This window comes from Cottoperca gobio, chromosome 1 (genome assembly GCF_900634415.1).
Source record: "Cottoperca gobio chromosome 1, fCotGob3.1, whole genome shotgun sequence".
Lineage (NCBI taxonomy): Eukaryota > Metazoa > Chordata > Actinopteri > Perciformes > Bovichtidae > Cottoperca > Cottoperca gobio.
In genome coordinates this window covers 15,021,237-15,044,022 of record NC_041355.1, presented here as the reverse complement: position 1 = coordinate 15,044,022, position 22,786 = coordinate 15,021,237, and the positions used below count along the sequence as shown (strand labels likewise).

General features: G+C 40.8%; 1 protein-coding gene across 1 annotated transcript in view; it reads right to left on the bottom strand.

Annotated features, from left to right (window-relative positions):
* Positions 1–16,600, bottom strand: part of sgcz (sarcoglycan zeta) — a 325,525-nt gene extending 308,925 nt beyond the window's left edge. Inside the window, exon 1 of the mRNA XM_029440797.1 lies at positions 15,935–16,600. Within this exon, the coding sequence (XP_029296657.1) occupies positions 15,935–15,973 (39 nt within the window). The 5' untranslated portion in view covers positions 15,974–16,600. The remainder of the gene's footprint in view (positions 1–15,934) is intronic.
* Positions 16,601–22,786: the final 6,186 nt, after the last annotated feature.

Sequence of the window (22,786 nt, the reverse complement as noted above, 5' to 3'; positions counted from 1 at the left end):
CACACACACAGTATCAACATGAAAGCATCCCTAGAGCTGGAAGCTGCCGCTCAGGAAAGGTCAAACACGGGAGCTTTTTCATGTGACCGCCACATCATCACAGCAAAAGTTCCTTGATCATTTGCTTTCAAGGTTACGTTTATCGTGTTACCAGCACCTCTTACTCTGTAGTATACAATCGTGCACTGAACTTCAAACTTAAGTGTTTTTATTCGTTTATTTGCTCATTTTGATGTTTGTACTTGTATTTTGTGCTTCTACTAGATCATGTTTACATGGTTGTATGTAAAATATTATTGTTCTCATACTGTATTTTTCTCACTAGTATAGATTAAAGTAGCCAACAATTTATAAAAAACAATCAAAAGGTCCACCTCGACCAACCACCTACATAAAATGCTACGTGAACATAATGTACCTGTAATAACGATTGAATAACATAACTCTCATTTGGGAAGTTTTTCTGCAGCACTTTTACTTTTAAATACATTTTCACATACATATGGTATTTTTACTGAAGGATATATTGTTTGATGGAGTAGTATTGGTACATTTACTTAAGTAAAGGATCTGATACTTCTTCCACCACTGATTACATTTTTAAAGATTGTTTGCTGCCTCAAATGACGGGAATGTTTATTAGTAGCAGTAGGAACGCTTAGAAACATGTACAGTATTGTTTTACAAGCTAATCAATTTAGTTGTTTGACTGTTATGAGGTGAAATGAGATGTTTACAACCTTAGAAAGCAAATGTAGGAGGAAGTGACTACAATATGATTTCACAATGATATGTATGTTCATGTCAATCCACCCACACCACTAATTATGCCACGAAACGTACGCAGAATATGTAACTGGTTCTCTTAACTAAAAGAAGACAACATATGCACACACACACACACACACACACACACACACACACACACACACACACACACACACACACACACACACACAGCTTCATCGACAATCAAAGTGCGAATGGATGTGATGCCAGACCACATCAGTAGGTGGTCCAATCTCAGCCAGGAGCGTGTGCACTCAGTACTCGATGTTCTTATTTGCGAGAGAGTCCTGCCCTCTGCGTAGAAGCATTACTCTGAAGTTTGATATCCACTCACTGAAGAGCTTCTGCTTCAGAATTCATTACTCCTTTCCCCCACCCTCAGTAGCTGTGTTCACCATTTCTGTTGCCTGCTTAAAAAGAGTGATAAAACATCACTCTGCCCTTTTGAAATTAAGATTTAATCCAGGCTTCAATCTCCAATCTCTGAGCCCTACGCCTGCCATGTTCTTTACAGTTGATAGTGCCTCCAATCAACCCACTGTATGTCCTGCAAAATACACACAGAAACAGCCTGATCGGTAGTGAAATGATGCAAATAAATACCAGATGCCTATGCAAAGGTAAAAACCGAATTAATCATTATCCTAATAACATTTGTGAAAACCGATGATATTTTCATGACTGCAATAAATAGGCCATCAAACTAAATATAAGATGCAAGCATATATGGAATTAAAAATCTCCATGGATGATGTTGATAGCTGTCGTTTTGTGGCAATTTTACAGGTCATATATCAGGAGGAACTCCAGAGAATTGGTCCAAAGTACACTGGAGCAAACGGGCACAACGCTTTATTAGAAGACGGACGTTTCTGTGGCGGGCTTCATCAGCGTCACAAGACGCACCTGACGTCGAGACGTTAGCCTTCTAATAAACTTTGTTCCCTTAAATCCGAGGCTCACTTCTATGTATTCTGGGCCTTCAATTTTGCTGAGCTCAGGCTCACAAACTCAGCTCTGTCTTCCCATCTACCTATTTAAACCTTTCCGTACGCCATGCTCACCTCTTTCTCTCCTTCTTCTCACCCCTCTCTCTTCTTCTCTCTGTCCTCTGTCTTTTGCTGCATTATCATCACTCTCTATCTCTGGCTCTCTGAGGCGCAACAACAGCCCTCTGTCCTCCTCTCCATCACTCCATCTCTCTCTATCCTTCACTCTCTCAATTCTAAATGACGAGTACAGGCGGGTGACAAGGACCTTGTCCCATTCTGCTTCATTTCTCTTACACCTTCACTTTGCCTTGTTTTCAGGGTTTAGTTTTTTCTTTTTGCTGCAATATCTTCAGTTCCTCTTCCGCCTCCGTGTCCCCCTTTTATATCAGGTAACACGAGTGATTGGAGATCAAAGGATAATTGCTATAAATGCAGATAGAAATGCTTCTAAAATTTGAGATCGAAACAAGATCTGAAGGTATTCATAGGTGCCTGCGTATAGACTGTGTGAAAAATATCCATTTGTATGCACATATTCAATCAAATCACTAATGCAATTCAGGAAGCACACTTGTCAAAATGGATTGTCAGGATATCAGTACATGCACGAGCAGAAAGAGAAGTGTTTATAATCACTTTTACAGGATGGGAATATTATAAATAAAGTGACATCTGCATTTTAGCAAAGGAAATGGAAATCAAATTCATTGTGTATACAAGATGCAGATTTTAATGTCAGGTGTGAATGTAATCCAAGTGAATTAAAGTAGAAGGGTGATGTGGAAAGCATGTTAATGTGAGCTGGAAAGAGAGACCAGGAGACTGGCTCACACAAACATGAAACAATTGTACCCCCCCCCCCCCTCTTTCTCTCCATTAAAGTCAATTATAGTTTGCTGGTGTGAAATCTACTCAAATTACTGCAAAAGAAAAAACAGAAACAATCGCCTGATGATTGAACCAGGTAGACCGCAACCCTGACAGTGTCATGTTGATAAGAAATTTGTTCAAGAAATGTTACACTAAACGATCACTTAATCAGTTACTGTTTACAAACGCTGGGTATCGATACTCGATACCTTTACCGGGTACTCAGTGGTATTGACACTAATTCACCTTCATTCCATCCTTTCTGTGCCCAGATGGTTTGTGGATTGTATCGTTTCGCTCGCAGTCAGACGTCTGATTGGCCCACTACTGCAGCAGCTACAACCCATACAGTCTGTGGTCTGGTCCAGCGCTGTGTAATTCACGGGGTTGGCAAGTAAGCATGCTAAGATGCCAACAAGACAATCAAAAGTATGTCTTCACTACGCGTCTGTGGCGTCTGATTAATATACTTTCCGCATAAAACTGAACCCTTCATAGAACCCTTTCAAGATGTATTTGTGTAAAACATCATTTGGGTGGGCAGGAGTGCTGGTGGCACACAAAATGCATCGTACCCCATTTCCCTGTATAATAACTATCCAGCAAAGATTTGGGAGGTGATACTCTGGCCTGTATTTTGCAGCAACTGCATTACTCTTATGATATACTTGTTACATACTCGTAGTATGTATTCAAAGAAAGGCTTTGTTAATTGAGTAACATTTAGAATTTACAAAGACAGGTTTTTAATCCTTAATTCTTTACATCCCGACCCCTTCCAGCTCCCCATCCTCCCTCTCCCTCTCCCTCTCTGTCTGTCCCTCCATGTTTCCAGAGCCTATTTCATGCCCATGAAATCGTGCGCCGGTCGCCTCGCTGGCATGTAGCTTCACTCATCCCCCTCAATATTGCTCCATCGTTCCGCTCTATCCATCCCTCCATCTCTCCTCCTCCTCCTCCTCCTCCTCCTCCTCCTCTCCTTGCCACTCTTGCTTCATTTGGCTCATGATGAGGTGTCATCGCTCTGCCCTTGAGTGGGCGGGAATCTCCTCTGAAAAAAAGTGTTTGTGTGTGCATGTCGATGCCGCCGTGTTTGTAGTGTGATTGCCTGTTCCTGTATGGCGCTGTATATATATGTCTGTGTATGTTGAGTATGTGTGTGGCCCAGTCTGGCCTTTGGAAGTGACAGACATCAGGATTGTGCTGTCACAGCAGCAGAAGAGATGATTTACTTGTCAGGGGACTAAAGGAGAGGAGGGCAGATACAGCGTACAGATAAATGAACCGTGCTGCTGGTAGGATAATGTAAAAGTTCTTGGCTGTACTGCTGGGACATACAGCATACAGTACAAGGATTGGTGCAGAGGGAACTATAGGGCACGTGCTTGTTTTATCAGGACTCACATAATGTCATCCACCTGTCTCTCTGGTATTTCTGACTGTGTTTTACTCTCCACCCTGGAGAGCTGTACTCTCAAGCGATCCTGTGGTGGGATTCTTGGTTGAAAGTACTCATTGCACAATATCAAATAAAGCTGAAGTACCATTCAAACTAAACTGGACTGGACTATTACCCTGACTGAACTGGAAAAAACTGAATGGACTTAACAGAGATGTAACTAAACTAGATTGAACAAGAGTGAAATGGCTTGAATATGTCCAGAGTCGAGTGAATCAATCTAAATTTATACAGCAGTATTCTGTCCTGAATTAAACTGTACTGTCTGAACTAGGGTAGACGACACTGTTTTGGCTCGTCTTCCTTGTTGACAGTGGAAACATGGTTAATTATCACCGAGGCAAAAACATCCACCCACCCAAATATTCCCTTTGACTGTGATCTTGAGCTGAGTTCATGTCATGAGTGGCAGCAGAGGCTGTGGTTTGGACGGTGACAGACAGGACAAGATGGCGGCTGAAAAGACAAATATTAGCCTGTCATTCCAGTGTCACATCCACAGTCTCTGTAAATGATAGTCGGGCAGGGACACATGATAGCTTGCTTGCTGCAAGAAAATGACAAACTAAATGTTATCGGGGGAATAAAGTGCCACATGTGTGAGTTGGAGGTCGAGGAAACTGGGAGAGAAAATGGTCCGACAACCCCCTTTTTAAGAGAACATTTTCATCAAGATCTTTGGTTATAAAGGAGTAAAATACTGTGCGTAGACAGAACTCAAATCATTTCATTTGGTTTATAGAAAGCTCCAGAAACGAAATATTACACTATCTTTATTTCCAGTTTAGTTTAAGGACAATACACATTAAAGAACAGGAAGGCAAATGTGCCCCTGCAACTAAAACGTTGACTTTCATTAGTAATCCTTTTTTTAGTTTAACTGCTTAATCAGCCTATTTATTTGCAATAAAGCCACACTAAAGAGACATTGATTTGTGTAACTAACAAAAACACAGGTGATCTTTAGCCTGTTGTAGCAGGATCAGGTAATAATCACCATATCATGATTACCTTGTCATTGTAGCATAATTACATTTAAAATTATAATGTTGTTGACAAATTGAGTCATATTGCGATAATCTCCAAATGATCATGGCCATTTGGGGAGAGTTAAATGACTGAGATTAATAATGGATGTAAGTCCTTGTTTAGCCCCGGGGCAAAGCAGTCTATTAACTTGTCATTGCTGGACAGGGGACGTAGCCTGTGGCAGTGAACATAATGACAAATGTAAATGTCCCTTCATCGTGGGATACGCCTCATTTTAAAGTCTAATAATCCATATGTAGTGAACAGGCTTGTAGCATCGGCAGAGATTCAGGCTGCAAATGACATGGAGAACATATCATTTCAAGCTCATGGACAGAGACACAATTATTACTTCATTACTATAAGATTTAAAGGGGAAGCCAGAAGAAAGGCTCATGTTAAAGAAACCCAAAATACACATTCCTAAACTGCAGCTGAAATGTTTAGTAAATGAAGGAAGTTTGATACAGATGTTTGATACTGACTGTTCGTCAATATAGCTTGAAATTACAATATTAGCAATAATTTATGCTGGATGTCAGAGGCAGGCCAGCTGTTGTTAAATCAGATGCAAGCAATCAACCAACTTGACGTATCAATGATGATTATTTCCATGAGCCTCGATCTCTATGCAAATATGAAATCTAATGTATGTGATATTCCAGTGCAGATGGCCTGAATCAGCACACAAATATTACTCCTCATAAAAATATTTCACCAGATATAGAACATCATAAGAAACATGTTTACCACTATGAGGTTGACATGTTTGGTATTGGATGAAATATCTCAACTATTGGATGAATTGCCATGAAACTTGATACTTTCACATGACTTTCAGGATGAATCGTAATCACTTTGGTGATTCCCTGACTACACCTGCTCCAAAATCAGGTCAAAATGTTCCCGTACTAAACTAATGACATTTCAATCCCGTGTTAGCATTTAGCTAAATTAACAGTTTTGCCTAAAAAGCAGAGAAAGCTGAAGACTCTTGGAGAAATGTGGACATCTGAATCTAATATAGCACGTAATATGAACCCTCCAATAATAATTAGCAATCTATAAACAGTCCACCACATTAAGCACATGCATTACTTGTAATATGTTAATGCGATGTGTAGGAATAGTGACAAACAGATGAAATATACTGTGTGTATACTGTATCTGGATTTCAACTGGATACATTTCAGATCCAAATGGCAGTAAGGCATGTGCAACTATTTGAAACTACCCAGCAGTTCTGTATGATCTGAGTGAACTGCACCCAACCAAGAACACCAAAGAACCAAGGACATGTTTTCTCAGTTTGTAGTGTTCGCTCACTGCTGAGAGCAGTGACAGCTTGCATTTTACACTGAAGTTTTCATTATTCTCTGTTGCAGCACTACGCTGTGATTTAGGCTAGTAAGGTGGCTGTAATTGTATATCAAAAATCTTGCGTACTGCAGCTGTGACCAAAGGCCAACGTAATACACATTTCCCCCAAATGCCAAGCTAAAATGACAGATTAGGGTAACTGATGTATTAAAGCAATAATGCACACACCTCCAGCTGGCACTTCAGCAGACATTTCACCCAGGCCATGGAGGGAAACTCATATCCTTTCCAAGTGTGTAAACCGGTGTATCGTAGCTGTAGCTACTTTGCTTTTGCTGGGACAGGTAGTAAAGGGCTGGTGCTAAGCCCGCCCACACAAACACACATATTGTCTGAACTGGAAACACTTGCATACTGAGTGATAGCTTTAAAAGTCAAAACAGGATTGTGGTGCAGATAACAAGTAGAGCAATCATCATGTGCAAACGGAACAGGAACACACTGTAACACTGGATGCTTTATTATATAAGCGTTAATTTGCTATATGATTTGCAGTTGAATAAATGTATATACGCTCGTACATTAGGCTCTGAGAACACACACATTTGCTCGCTCTTACACACACACATACAAGCGTCAAAATGAGTGCAAGAGGGACTCATGTAGCTGCAACAGTACGTCAGAACGGACTAATCATTTCCTCAAACCAAGGTTGGCTAACGTGGGAAATGAAAGGCAAACATACATAAAACTCGTACACACAGTCACACACACTCTGAGGGTTAGAGCGCAAACGTTGAGTGGCAGGCGGTGAGGTGAAGCATCAGTCATTGTAAAGAACGGTGATGTGTGTGTTTGATTACTGCCATGAGTGGTGATCTTGGGCCAAGGTGCAAAGTAAATGTGCCTGAGGCAAACATGTTTGTGTTCGTTCTGTATCTGTAAACGCAAAGGGTTACATGTGAATGTGTATACAAACGTTTCTCCCAACAAATTATTATTAGCATTAAGTGATTGTCTACAGGGCTGTGTGTGTGTGTGTGTGTGTGTGTGTGTGTGTGTGTGTGTGTGTGTGTGTGTGTGAGTGTGTGTGTGTGTGTGTGTGTGTGTGTGTGTGTGTGTGTGTGTGTAACTGCTACCACTGATGTGAACCCTAGAGCTTTCCCAGGGCCAAGTTCAACACCATCATTTTTTCTCTCTGTTTATTAAAAAACCTCTGCAGTCCACTCTGCCTGCACTTCCCCAGGTGCACATCAACTGCGGACCAGTATATCCCTACACACACCTTCCCTGTCTTTAATTGAATAATAAAGGCCTCTACATCAGTCATTGTGACTCTGAGGATGCTGCCTGTGCCTGTGTGTGTTTATGCAAAGTATGCTTAGCTTCCAACACCATTTACTTGCAGAGCACACAACCTAACTGGCAGCACTCACTGGTTTCTGTAAAACATTGGCTTGGCAGTGCCAGTATTTCTTGAAAATAATAAAATTTGCCCTCTTCAGCTCACTGCTCATTAACCTTCTCTTTGACCCCCAAAGTCTGTTGGACAGTATACTAATAATGGTAATAGATGGCATGTAGTCTGCACAAGTGTCTTTTCCCAACATTGCGCGCCCCTACACCTGCTGCTTTATAATCTGCGCCCATAGGACTTTCACAACACCCATTTGGTCCATAATCCACCTTCTACCAAGGGTTAGGGTTAGGGTTAGAGCGATCAAGTTAGCTGGACATCTTTTGACTCTCCAGTTACAACCAAATAAATGTTTTGATTGTCATAATTTGAAGAGCTTGATATGGGATGATACTCCGTAATGGTGTTTTGAAGACTCAACCAGCTGAAGCCAGATTAGGCATCTGGTCTGTGTGTGTTGAGCCATGCCACACAAACCGTAGTCCATCCATCCCCCAATAACAACATGATTGCTCATCTAGTTCTTCAAGGACCTGGGTTGATACAATATGTAAGTGTCAAAATGCCAATCCCCCCTTTACAAAGGCCAGTGTACGTATTCAATATCAGAATGAAAATATAATACAAGATTATACTTGCAAATGAAACCAACAACCACATTCTTTTCTAGAGTTAATAATAGCTAAACTAATTAAATACAAATGCAGGAAGTTGTGGAAAAAACACTACGAAATACAGATACCACAAATAAAACATTCAGTACACCCTCAACTCACAGACTCACATGTAATATTGTTTGTGGCCTAAGGCAAGATTCAAGCAATTAATTCCATGGATGCAAAGGTCCTACAACCAAAAATAAATAATTGAAAGTTTGTTGTAATGCATTGACTGACATAGGATAGGAAGTTCATGTTTCAGTCTGAAAACCAATTTATATACATTTTACTTGTATTCTGATTTTACCCTGCCATGCATGTTTGTCAAATATCTGAGAAAAGACTTATTGTTATTGTGTGATGTTCGTGTAGGTCAATGTGTGTGCATGTGTGTTGCCTTAGCAAGAGTTGGATGCAAAGACTGAAAGCAGGTCCAGGCCATGTTTAGACTGGAAAAAAGCTAGCCTTCATCAGATGGGAAAAGGTCAGGTCCAAAATTGTCTCGTTACATGATGTATCTTGTTAGTTAGCAAGCTAGCTAAAAAAACATCTTAGAATCACCTGGGTTTTGTTGAAGAATGAAATAAAAAAAGTGCAAAACTTGCAACTTCACAACTGGACAGGGCTTCTAAAATGCTGCATGACCAGGCCTATCTGTTGTTGGTCAGTGAATACATCCAATGTACTCACAATAACTGCTTATTCAGACACTTAGTCTTGTTTCTATTCCTAAATGTATGAAATACACATACATATGGCAATGGTAGAGTTGTTAGAAGGCTCTTTTGATGGAGTTAAGCTAGCTGTTTCCCTCTGTTACTACTCTTTGGGCTAAGCTAAGCTAAATATGTCACATAGAAACTTCAGCAGGGAATGCAGAGAGAAGCAATTGATCTCAAAAGTCCCATCCAACTCACTCGAAGAGAGCAAATAAGTGTGCTTTCCAAAATGTTGTATATTTTCCTTAAAATAAGTGCAGCAAAGCTGGTTAAGTTTACCTTCAGCCACTTCATTATGTGGAGTAGTGGGGAGCTCACACACAGACAGAAAAGCACACAAACAAAAACTTGCACTTGCAAATAATTTGGCGGTGAGAGTGTAAATGATTTCACTCTGATACACACACACACACACACACACACACACACACACACACACACACACACACACACACACACACACACACACACACACACACACACACATATACATATCTAAATACTGTAAGTTAACCTTTAGAAGGCCAACACTAACCCGCTAGCTATTAGACCTTTAAACAATTTTACTTGAGCAGCACACACATAAATACAAGAAGTTTTCCGAAGTAGGAATCTTTACCAGCCGCGACAGCGACACTGGTTTTGATTTTCACCTTTTGAGTCTGTGTGTGTGTGTGTGTGTGTGTGTGTGTGTGTGTGTGTGTGTGTCATCATGTTTGAGTAGTTTGTGAGGTGTTTATATTTCTGTGTACATATTTTGTCACTGCGATCGCGTTGCAGCCGTGCAAGATGCAGTCGCAAAGCTTTACAGGTGTGTAGTTGAGGGTGCTGGAAGTAAGCCCCAATTACAGCTTTTCTCAGCAAATGCAAGCACACACACACACACACACACACACACACACACGCATACACACACACACACACACACACACACACACACACACACACACACACACACACACACACACACACACACACACACTAATGGTATGATGGAGGTGGCCTTTCTGCAAGGAACAGCTAATTACCTGTAAAATGGACTGATGTGGACAAAGAAGGTGACTGACTTCTGGACTTGGCAACTTACCTTGAGTACTGCATTCTCATGCTCCAGGCTGTGTGTGTAGTAGAAAGAAAGCCTGGAAGGAAAGGACGACTCCCCAGTCAACCTTTCCTAAACTACAAGGATATTTTGGCTATCCAGTTCCACCAAACATTTCAAGACTACACAGATAGTCCATAACTTGTTCAGGCTGTTCTGCAGCTGTCAAGGCGGTGTGATCAACAAGATAAACATTTCTCAATGTTTTCTCGCACTGCTCCGTTCGCATGGTAAACTCCTAGAATATTTGATTTACATTTATCCATTCTAGGAATTCGGATGCACTTCTGCATGACAAATATCTAAGGAGTTTCAAATGCTGCAACAACTGCTGCTTGCTGAGAAACAGGTTTAGTTTCTCTAGTTTTATTTTGGAGAACAACAACTCAAATATTTTAATTTCAACGATTAACATACATTGAGAGGGTATCAGCTAAAATCTGTTGCAAGGATGGGAAGAATGTTAATCAGTCTGATTGAGATGTTTGTTTCAATGTGTATATGTGTGTGATGAAGGAAATACATGTGTTATAGTAGCAACAAACTAAAGCAACCATCAGCTTCTACAAAATCTGAATCTGTGAAAACATTGTTGTGACTTAAGTATTGAGCAGAGCCATTATATCACTGATTATCAGATTGCTCTGGAATGATGTCACTTCAGTACATGTCAATGAATGACAAAACAAGATCTTGATCCAAGGTAGCTTATTAAATCATCAACTTACAATATTTTCATGACCACAGCCGTGTATATTTAGCTCCAAAGTTGCCATTAGTTTGACTGTGGCATTCTTTACTATACTGTTTGCAAGAGTACTGAGGTAGCTCCAAATGAATTATAAATGTTAATAGTTTACAACCCATTAAATGTGTTAATTTATATATATATATATATATATATATATATATATATATATATATATATATATATATATATATATATATCTATACACCAGTCTTAAAAGTTTTCTAAAGTCAGGAAACTGCCAGGCTGTTTATCAATACACAGCTGTAGACTCATTTGGCACCCTTTAGGCTTTGTAATTAATGTGATGTCCCCCTCAGTAAAATTAATACATCATAGCCTATCTGCTATGCTTTTCACATGCAGATGTTTTGGAAGGTTGCACTGTAACAGGAATGAAGTCTGTTTGGCTTGGAGTGAGGCGACCACTTTTCAATTTTTGCAGCTGCCACATTTGAAGCTTCTACCATCATAACTGTCACCAAAATATAATGTATTTCACACTGAAGCGTGTTAAGTCATCAGTTCACGCGTGGTTTATGTGTGTGCTTGTTAGATGGTTAAACTGCTAATACACAGATGAGGAATTGTGCTTGCCTGAAGGTTAGAGAGGCAGGCTTGGGGCTGGCTGGTTTAAATGAATGAGTAATGTTCTACCATCCCTCAGCAGCTACTGTTGAAGTGCCCTTGGAAGAGGCACTGAACCCCCAATTGCTCCAATTGAGCTGCTCAGTGGCCAGAAATGCAAAACTGGGGCTGCACTGGGTGGTTACCAAATGGGGTTGTGTGAAAGAGTGCAACCAGCGTGGGAACGCAGCCACCATGCAAATGCTGGTTCATTCTGGCTGAGGCTTGAACCATACGTTAGTTTACTTTTCCAGCCACTTTGACAGGTAACTAACCATCAATTGGAGGTTCTGCTCTTTTCTAAAACAATCTAGTTGACTTGTGATTAAGTGAAAGTATTTTTTAAATATGTCTGGACTAGCAGCCACATTGTCAGCTAGCCAACCATTAGAGGTCTTATTCAAATTTATGGTATTTATTTTTATTTTGGCTGAACAAAATAATGAAAGGGACTTGTAGGTCACTAAGAGCCCGCCACAGAATATTTTGCATCTTGCTTTGATGCACAATGATATTGTTAAGTATTGATTTCTTCTGTTTGGTTTTGCCTGGTTGCAGGATTAAATTATACATTTGATCTAGCACTACCAAAATTAAACTACTTAGTTTTTCCAAGACTTGTTCCTGTTGCAAGTTGAGAGCCTCTGATCTTGAGGGTCAAACTCATTCTGACTGCTTTTATTATACTGCGTATAATTTATGGTGCAGCTATTACTAAAGATCAATAGCACTTATACTGCTCCATTGATATTGAAACCTGCACTGATTTACAAGCAGATAGGTCTTTGGTCAAATCCAGACATACACATACACAAGCACACACATACCACTTGTATATTTTAATGCAGTGACTTCCCAATGTTGTCCTTGTTTGCTGTTCATTTCCTGTGATTGCTCTTGGAAGCACACACACGTGCACACAACCAGACACACACACTTGACTGAAAAAAAACATGTCTTTTCATTAGATTGGATTGCTGTGTGTGTGTTTGTGTGTGTGTGTGTGTGTGTGTGTGTGTGTGTGTGTGTGTGTGTGTGTGTGTGTGTGTGTGTGTGTGTGTGTGTGTGTGTGTGTCTAGTTTAAAAGGCTAAAGTTTAAAAGGCTAGCTGTCCAGCATGTAAACACACACACACAGACACACACACGCACGCCCGCACTCACACACACATTCACAGATATACTATTTTTGAGAGGACACTGTATTGATTTACAATAATTCCTAAATTTATTTTAAAGTATTGTTGTATGAATATGATTGTGAAGGTGGCCGTCATAAGTATAGATAAACATGTCTATACTCACAGGAACAAATACACACATTTGTGACCTCCATTACAAATGGAGAATACTGCAGGAGACTGTGTGTGTGTGTGTGTGTGTGTGTGTGTGTGTGTGTGTGTGTGTGTGTGTGTGTGTGTGTGTGTGTGTGTGTGTGTGTGTGTGTGTGTGTGTGTGTGTGTGTGTATTGAAGGCCAACTACCAATGCACAAGGACTCAGGGATTGTCAGCACTGCCAAGAATATGACACCAGCTTTGCAAAAAACAACCAGCAGATGGATGGAGAGATGGACTGTTGGGAGTGCACGGAAATCCTTTAAACTCAACATGCAAAGCAATGGACTAACCCTGCCAGGGTTGAGATTTGATTGGTTGCCACCCATTGATGTCACTTGGGGGTAAAAAGTGGTTATTTGATCCCACAGCAGGAGATTATCATGTTAACTACTTACTTAATAAAAAGAAGTGTCAATGGCAATATTCTTCAAATGTGGAGCTATAACGAACCAAAACTTTAATAAGCAATCTCTCATTGAACTATGTCATGCTTTTATTGTATGTTAAAGGACAATCCTGGCATTTGTCAACTTGGGTGTTGATATAATATTTGTGGCTGCTCTGACTATGGAGCATTATGAGTGTGGGAAATTGGTGTTTATGCAGTTATCTACAATAGCTAATTCAGGTGACTCATTTCTGTGTGTCATTTCTTTTGGTCACACCCAGAAACAAGCGTTTCATTTGAAGGCTTTAGGAGGCTAGCGCTGCTTGCCCCGAACACTGCCTGAGTGGCATTTCCCAACTCCCTGCAAGGGAGGTGATGAGTGCAAAGTTAGCATTACCTGTAAGTCTGAGTGGGCACAATTATGGGAACAGGAACCCAGGTTGAAAACTAAACAAATGTATTTTCAAAAGATACATTGGATTTGGATTTGGATTTGGATACAGATGGAGTTCTAAGGTTTTGTTTGGCAGTGCAGTTCTGATGTATTAAACAACAAGGATGTAACATCTTATTACTATTATATATTCACTCTTTTATGTTTAACTCGCCACAGTTATTTTAATTACACCACACAAGCAGGAAATTCAAAGGTGACAAATGGGTGGTAAACTCAGCTTTGATTAAAAAAAACAAAACAGGTCAGATAGAAGAGTTATGTTGAACTAAATGCAAGATATCAACCCTCGGTATACTCTTATTTCTCTATGTTACATTCTCAGATACAATGTAAAGACCAGAGCAGACCGAAACATGAATACCCTCACAGTTCTGCAGGTCATTGGATAACAGTTAAGGCCATTTTTATATCAGAATGTCAATTGGATTCTGCAACCAGCCAGCTGAGTCAAAGTCAAGCACAGTATCCCAGTCTCCTTCTCAGAAATAAGATCACAGAAAATGCTACTTGAAATGTCAAACACTAGGGGAATGTCATCGATTTGCTGATTTATCCAATCACTGGTTATCAGTGTCAGAAGCAGCAGCACATAGAAATGGACATTTGCACCTACATTTCCGGTCTACTTTACCTTCCCTGATGTGAAGTGTGACATTCTTATAAGTACGCATGCAGCATTTAATGTCTGTAGTGGTAGTGACCTGCCGGAACTTTCTGGCATATTATTACTAACTCAAATACTTCTACAATATGTCTTCTTTATTCTTAACAATGTGCTTGTATTGCTGTAGGGATGGTTTTGCTGTTGGAAATCGTTTTATTGCACTCACAACCTAGGTTTTGGATGGCTTTACGTGACAATATAAATAATAATAATAATAATAATAATAATAATAATAATAATAATAATAATAATATAATAATAATAATATTAACACACATGCAACCACACTACTATCTTAATATAGATTGAAACTACAAGTACAATTTGGTGATGAATGAATGTTGAGTGAATGAGTGAGTCCCAAATGGATTAACCAAGAAAACCCATGCCATACACACGCACGACCATACATATATCTTATAACCTGAACATAGTTTGGTGAACCTAGATTATTGGTGAAATGTGTACACACACGTACACACGCGCGCGCGCGCTCGTGCGCACACACAGGCTCATGGCATTCACACACGTCGACGAGCATAAGCGCGCACAGGTTTAATATTTATTTGTGTCAGTTAGGAATATACTTTTAAGCAGGTAATACACATTACATTGAACTGGTCAATTAAAATAAAGTGAGAATAAATTGAGAGAGAGAGAGAGAGAGAGAGAGAGAGAGAGAGAGAGAGAGAGAGAGAGAGAGAGAGAGAGCGGGTAGCGTCGTCATCCCCTCCTGCACTCACTGCTCTTGTTTTAAATTTGTGCCCAGACCCTCTGCTCAAAGATGCCGCCCCGTCGGGGAAATCCGTCCCGTCTATCGAACGTCCCACCGACGCCCATAACATCGCTCCGCAACAACTCTCTGTGCAAGCAAAGAATATTGAAATTCACCTCACGCTCCGAATACTGACATGCACGCTCCCCTCTCTCCCTTTATTCCCACACCAACATAGAAAGAGTGTGAATTTGTGCATGTGTGTGATGGAGGAACAGAAGCTTTCGGAGAGTGCTGCAACAACCCAGAGCTGGGTACTTCGACAGTGGCAAACCCCATTCGTTTATTGCACCTCGACACGTTCAGCATTCAGCTGACCTCCCAAGCATCCTAAAGCAACTGGGTCACCAAACTAGCCCAAACGGCCACCCGGTCATTCAATCATCCACCCAGTTTTACCCTTCATCGTCAACCACTCAGATGCAGATTATTCCAACCTGTCACCCAGTAATAACAGTCATCCGACCAGCCACCCAGTGTACCCAGTCACCTATCAGGCCACCCAGTCATCATCCACCCAGCGGAGGATTGCAACTCTCTCCCCTGGAGCAAGTGCGCGCCGCCCGGCTCCGAGCGTCCTTACCTTGAGCGCCTCTATATCCAAAGACGTCGACCGGTCCATGATATAGAAGTGAAGTGCTGCAAATCAGTCACGAGAATAGAAGTCCCACAGAAGAAGAAGATGAGAGAGAAAGAGATTAAAAAAGGAGACCAAAGAAAAGTTGGAATGCTCTCTAGAGTCCCAAACTCTGCTGCAACATCCTCCGGATTATTGTTAGGATTAGGTTATTAATATTCCACCACGGCGACGGATTTTCTCAGTTTCATCGCTTGGTAAAATCAGGACTCCATATCGTGGAAGTCCCCCCCCCCACCTCCAGTCCCCGGTTTGTCCGTGCAGGGGATGGAGCGAATAGAACAAACAATAAAGAAATAGAATAGAATTAGTGCGTATTGTTTCAAGATGCAGCTTTTGCGCACTTGACAATGCCGTACGTCTTTTTTGTTGTTACATCTGAGAAAGAAATATTTCCCCCACTGCAGGAATGAAGCAGGGGTTTAAGACTCTCCTGACAGTCCGTCAGCGGATAAAAGCCGTTATATCCCGTTGAATCACAGTACATGTGAGTGTGGTGTTGTGTCTGCTCGTGCAGTGGTCGGCAACTGGAGAGAAGGAGTCCGGATCAGACAGATGATATTCTACCTTGCCTGGGCGACTTCCATGCGGCAAACCGCCAGAGATATCAGCTCTCCCTGAAAGAAAAGGGAAAGAGAGAGAGAGAGAGAGAGAGAGAGAGAGAGAGAGGAGAGAGAGAGAGAGAGAGAGAGAGAGAGAGAGGTCAGAAAGAGAAAGAGAGAGAGAGGGGGTGAGACTTGGTGGGAGAAATGCTGAAGAGAGGAGATGAGGAGAGCTGCGAGAGCTAAGACAAGAGGAGAGAAGGAAGGAAGGTTTATGCTGTATATTATTCCAATGACTGACGCACCGGTGTGTGCGCGTGTCTGTTTGTGTTTGTGTGTGTGACAGAGAAAGAGGGAGAGGAAGAGGGAGGGAGGGAGGGAGCGAGAGGAGAGGAGAGGTAAAGGCTCGTTCTAATCAAGTAGATGAATCGAAAATGCTGCTTTGCCACTGAAGACAAGAAGGAGATTTAAATGCAGAGGCTGTTGCAGAAAGTCTAGTGTTGCCTCCTCTCTCTCTCTCTCTCTCTCTCTCTCTCTCTCTCTCTCCTCTCTCTCTCCCTCTCTCTCTCTCTCTCTCTCACTCTCTCTCTCTCTCTCTCTCTCTCTCTCTCTCTCTCTCCTCTCTCTGCTCTCTTTCTGTGTGTGTGTGTGTGTGTGTGTGTGTGTGTGTGTGTGTGTGTGTGTGTGTGTGTGAATATTACAGAAAAATAATCAAATGGTGACTGTGGGTACAGAAAAATAGATAAATAATTGTATTTCAATTGGCCGATGACAACTTTCCTTTTCTTTCTTCCTTCCCTTCTCTCATCCTTCCATCCTTTCCTTCCTTCCTTCCTTGCTTCTTTCTTTCTTTCTTTCTTATAGTACAAATTGTTTTTCATCCTTCTGCTGTATAATAATGTGTCGCCGCCTGCCGACCACCAGGGCTTTTTATTATCTGTCACACACCTTCTGAATGAGAAGAAGAGCAGAGCAGTAGAGAGGAGGTGTGGTGCCAGGGGAGGAGAGGTGAACAATGAATGAGCAGGAGAGAGAAGAGAAGAGAAGAGAAGGAAAAGACAAGACTATATAGGAGATGATGAGAAGTGTGGTGACAACAGGAGGTGAGGAAAGGAGAGGAGAAAAGAAGAGAGGAGACAAATTAAGGAGAAGAGGGCAGTGAAGAAGTAAAAGAGAGGGGGAGGAGATTGGATGTGATGACAAAAGGAGGAGAGGAGTGAAGAAAAAAGGAAACGGAGAGGGAAGGAGGAGATGAGATGATGAGAAAAAGGGTAGCTGAAGAAAGAAAATGAGTAAAAGAGACGAAGACAAAAGGAGGAGAGGAGAAGAGAGGAGTGGCGAGAGAGGCACTGTTAATGTCCATCTCTATAATGTCATTCTCTGTTAGTGACAAGTTCTGAAACACACTGTATTATTATCTCAGTTTATGGCAGATGGTTCTCTTCTGTAGTACCCGCCCTGCATTTTGTGATAAAATGGCCCAAAATATAATATTGTGTAAAAGATACAAATAAACTTTGGAAACCAGTTAAATGCTGGACGACATATTTTCATTGTCCTTGAATCCCTGAGAACCTCATTATTTTTAAAAGATTGAATTTTTTTAATTTTTATAACCAACTGCACTGTACAAATCTGCAGACCTCTGCTATCTTCATCAGTTGCACTTTACTCAAACACATTTACTACTGTCCTCTTAACCTATAGTATTAGATATGATGACTGCAGGCAAGGCAAGGCGGTGGGATATGCTGAATAATGTTCCCTCATAGACTCAGGACTCCTCTGCTAGCCAAGCGGAAAACACCTTGCCATGCTGTAACAAGAAGGGATATCATTATCACGTCTTCCCGATCGCATTCTGCTGAGGACGTAAACCACGAGAATTATTATGCACTTTATAATTTATCAATATTCTGTGAGTCGGCAAAGCTCAAACGTTGAGCTGCATTGCCAGTTATCTTTTTATTTTCCAAAAACAGTTTATACTAGTGTATAATATATCATTAAAATAATATAATCAATACATGTTACTCAGATGTATAGGCCTAATGAGAAGAACGGGACACCACACAACCCAAATGTGTGTCTGTGAAATACACAAAATCCAAATTTGAAGCCAAATCTACAGCATTTCTTTAGTTTTAAAATACTGTTTTTGATGCACCACATTCATGACTCCTCCAACATGGCAGCTTGAAGATTTCTGATGCAACTAACTTTGACGCTTTTATATTATCCTTTTCAAGTCCTTTCCACTTTACATTACTATGATGTCCTCTGGACATCAAGTGCAGCATGCTTGTGTTCAATTTAATGGATTTGCCTATGAGAGTGGTCACAGACACTTTATGAATACATGCACACACGTACACGCACACGCACACGCAGACACACACACACACAGCTATCGGCCTATTGAATAGCACACTAGAGAACACAGAGGAACATTTGTTGAGGGAGTCGGTCAGAGATAACGAACATCATATTAATGAACGCCTCACTCATTCTCTCTGCTCCTCCCTCTCTGTTTGTCTCTCTTCGTTGCTGCTTTTCTTGCGTTGCTCTCTCACTTCCCCTCTTCATCCCTCTCGCTGTCTCTCTGTTGCTGCTTTGCCCCTCTACCTCAACATGTCTCTTGCTCTTTCCCTCTGCTTCTCTTTTGATGTTGCACTCCCTGAACCTTTCTCTCACTTGGGCTCTTTTGCTATTTTCTGCTCCTCCGTAACTCTGGGACCCCCACCACCTCCAACCCCCCCCCCCCTTTCTTTTCTATAAACTTTGCTCTGTCGGGCAATTAATCATTTTTCCGAGGACTCGTTATTTTTTATACGGGAGTGGCTGACATCAGATACAGGCATCCAGTCCTGTGCCAGCTGGATATGACATCATCCATCTATCCCCCGTCTCTCTCTCTCTCTCTCTCTCTCTCTCTCTCTGCTCTCTCTCTCTCTCTGTCTCTCTCTCTGTCGGTCTTCGTCTGCTCTCTCTCTGCTCCTCTCTCTCTCTCTCTCTCTCTCTCTCTCTCTCTCTCTCTCTCTCTCTCTCTCTCTCTCTCTCTCTCCCTCTCTCTCTCTCTCTCTCTCTCTCTCTCTCTCTCTCTCTCTCTCGCTCTGTCTGCCTCCGATCCTCCCCTGCATTTAAAAATACCATTAACAGTTTTTCTCTCCCTCCATACTCATTTACTTGGCTTCATCTGCTGCTTATCCACAAATGCAAATGTACAGAATCCCTCTCACTTACGTCTTTATCGCCACGACTGTTCATCAAAAACAAAGATAGCCATAAGCATTATACGAAAATGTAATTTCCCTCAAGAAAGTGCTCATGAATTTATGTGAAACGCCATTTCTCATGGGATATTTTTCACAATTGCTCTTCTTTTTCTTCGTATCTTTCCTGATTCCTAAATGACGGTAGTTTCCATCCTGACTGTAGTGTGTCGTTGTACCTGCCCCACCACTCTAAAGAACCATAATGCAGCTGTGCAGTGGCAGCAACTGACTTTAACAGGCTTCTCTGTCTCTCTCTCCGTCGCTCTGCTCTCTCCCTCTTACAAAACTCTTCTAGGCTGTGATCAGATAGGAGCTTTATTCTTTTGCTTAAATGCAAAGTGCAGCTGTTTGCTTAGCTAGCCGCAAAGAGAGCAGAAGCCTATGGAAGGGTCACATTTTCAGTGTTGCCATGCAGCATAAAGTTTGACAGCAAATTGCAAGTTACTTTTGAGCATGAGCTGGCTAACCAGAGATAACGTAGGGGATGTGGATGAGGAAATGGAGACGAGAAAGTTAACGATTGCTTGTTTGCTATTTAAGGAGGCTGAGGGGACAATGAGGGAACATTACATCATAATACAGATGTGCCACATGTGTTTGATCAGATGGTTCACTGATGAAGGACACAAATGTTTATTTTGGTCTGAATGTCATCAAGTTGGCTCTCTACATTTGGGAGTATTAAAACCTTGTAAACGCCTCCCCTCTGGTATTTCTCCATGACAGCATCGCAGTTCTTAAAAGATGAATCTGTTATGTGGTTTGTTGATTTACAGAAAATGAATCTGCATCAATTGCAAAGTCACCTCTTAAGCCTGCCATGATTTCTCCAGCCATTGCTTCTTGAATGTGAATATCTTCTGCTTTTCTTAGTCCTCTATAATAGTAAACTCAATATCTGTGGGTTTTGGACAAAAGCAATTTCAATATGTCAACGTGGGTTTTGGGAAATAATGTTAGGCATTTTTAATTATTTTCTCATATAAAGCAAATAATTCATCAGAAACAGAGCGGGAGAAAAAAAGACAGCCGTCCCGAAAACAAAAATGTTTACCAGATGCAATCTGTGGTACAGCTTATTAACTCCCGTGACCTTTACATTAAAAAGTTCAGCAACTTCAGCTCTATGTAATAACAATGCAAGGCAATGCCAGGGGAATCATTTGACAAATTCTGTAACCGAGCCCAACAAGTCTGGGGATATTTCAATGATGGAGTTGCTATAGAGCGAATGAACTGTGGTTTAACAAGACTGCAACACGTACTGATTGTTTCACGGTGCATTGGCTTTAATATTCCAACATGCGTTTCATTTCAGCAGCGTGTGTATGTGTGTGAGAGTGAGAGAGATGGAGAGAGTTTGAGACTCGACGACACTTCCCTCTTTCATACATAAGTAATCATTTCATTCATCCCTTGATAAATGATGATTTTTGCTATTATTAGTGTGCTTGTCTTATTAATATATTAATATATATTGCTCTCACTACTACTTTACAGACGATTCTAGAGCATTGGTTTCTTCCAGCAGATCATCATACCTTGCAGGAGCCACTCGCGCATTTGGCCATTAACACCTTCCCCCTCCACCCTGAGATGAACAGCATAATATAATGTGGTTAAGAGCTGAATTTTGTCGATAGAGGGTTTACTTCCTGAGTAGGCATGCAATCTAAAAGACAGACAGAAAGCTATTTTGCACTACAGAGAGTGAATGCAACAAAGTAAACTAGATTAGCCACTTCTTCTCCCTTGCCTTTGGGTTAGAGCAACGGAATTACACCAAGTAGCCGGAAAAGTAGAAACCCAAGTCCAATGTAATGCAATCCAGTAGAATATCCTTTGTATATTGGATTTGACATGTTTTCCATGTATATATATTTTGTCTATATATACAGTATATGTTATATTGTATTGTTTCATTAAATCTTAATTTGAATATTTGATTTTCTGTTTATACATTTTCTGTGTGTGAACTGGAACAGCCTATATTGCGGGTTGAGTGTAAGAGATTGTCATGTGAAGGGGGCTACAACTGCATTTCATTGTGCAATCCTCGTTGACAATAAAGCTGAACCTTGAACCTTGTGGTACAGTGCCATACAGTCACTTTTTGCTGAGTGTGTTAAGACAATGAAGCTGCAGTTTCTTGTGGTGTTGGCATGGGACTGCATTGTATTGAAAGGTGTAAATCATCTGCATACATATATTAATTATCAAAAAACAAACAAAAAAGAAGCAATCAAATATAGTCACCACTGCTCTGACTATGAAAAGTTTTATACAGGTAATAGTCATTTTTATCACAAGGCTAAAGTACTGCACTACATTAGACGGAAAGTGCTGAGGTGTAATTTCATGGGGTGACAGGGAGACATGTCACCCCCAATGATTTCCCATTAATCATTTGTCCCCCTCAATTAACTCTATGAAGTGTCTGCAACAATCTCACCACTCCCAGAACATATGACAGAGAAACAGAGAGACACAAATATGCGGTCCTTGGTTCAGACGTCACATTCCTTCACACTTTTGATAAATTGCAGGCCAAGCTGCAGATCAGTAACTTAATCAAGGGGAACTTTTCGCTTAGCCATCTTACTCATTTCAACTGTTCTGAAAATAAAACACATTCCCAATGGAAAAATAATAAAATTAACTAAACTAAAAAAAATGGCAGCATGTACTTTCCAAGAATACTGATAATCTTTTATTAGGGTCTTTGAATGACCATTCATATAATTCTTTGTTTGACACTTGATGTGCTTTGGAAAGCATTAAAAGCCTGGTTAATAAACATATTTGGTCAACCATAATGTTGTGGGTTTAAATTATAAATGCATGTTTAATGCACCCTATTACCCTTCTATTGTACAAAATGACATTAACTTTACCCCGTAATTAATGTCTACAATAAAATCTGTTGTATTAATCATCTGAGGGCATTCTAATCAATGTCCATTGCCATTTATTTTTCTTTT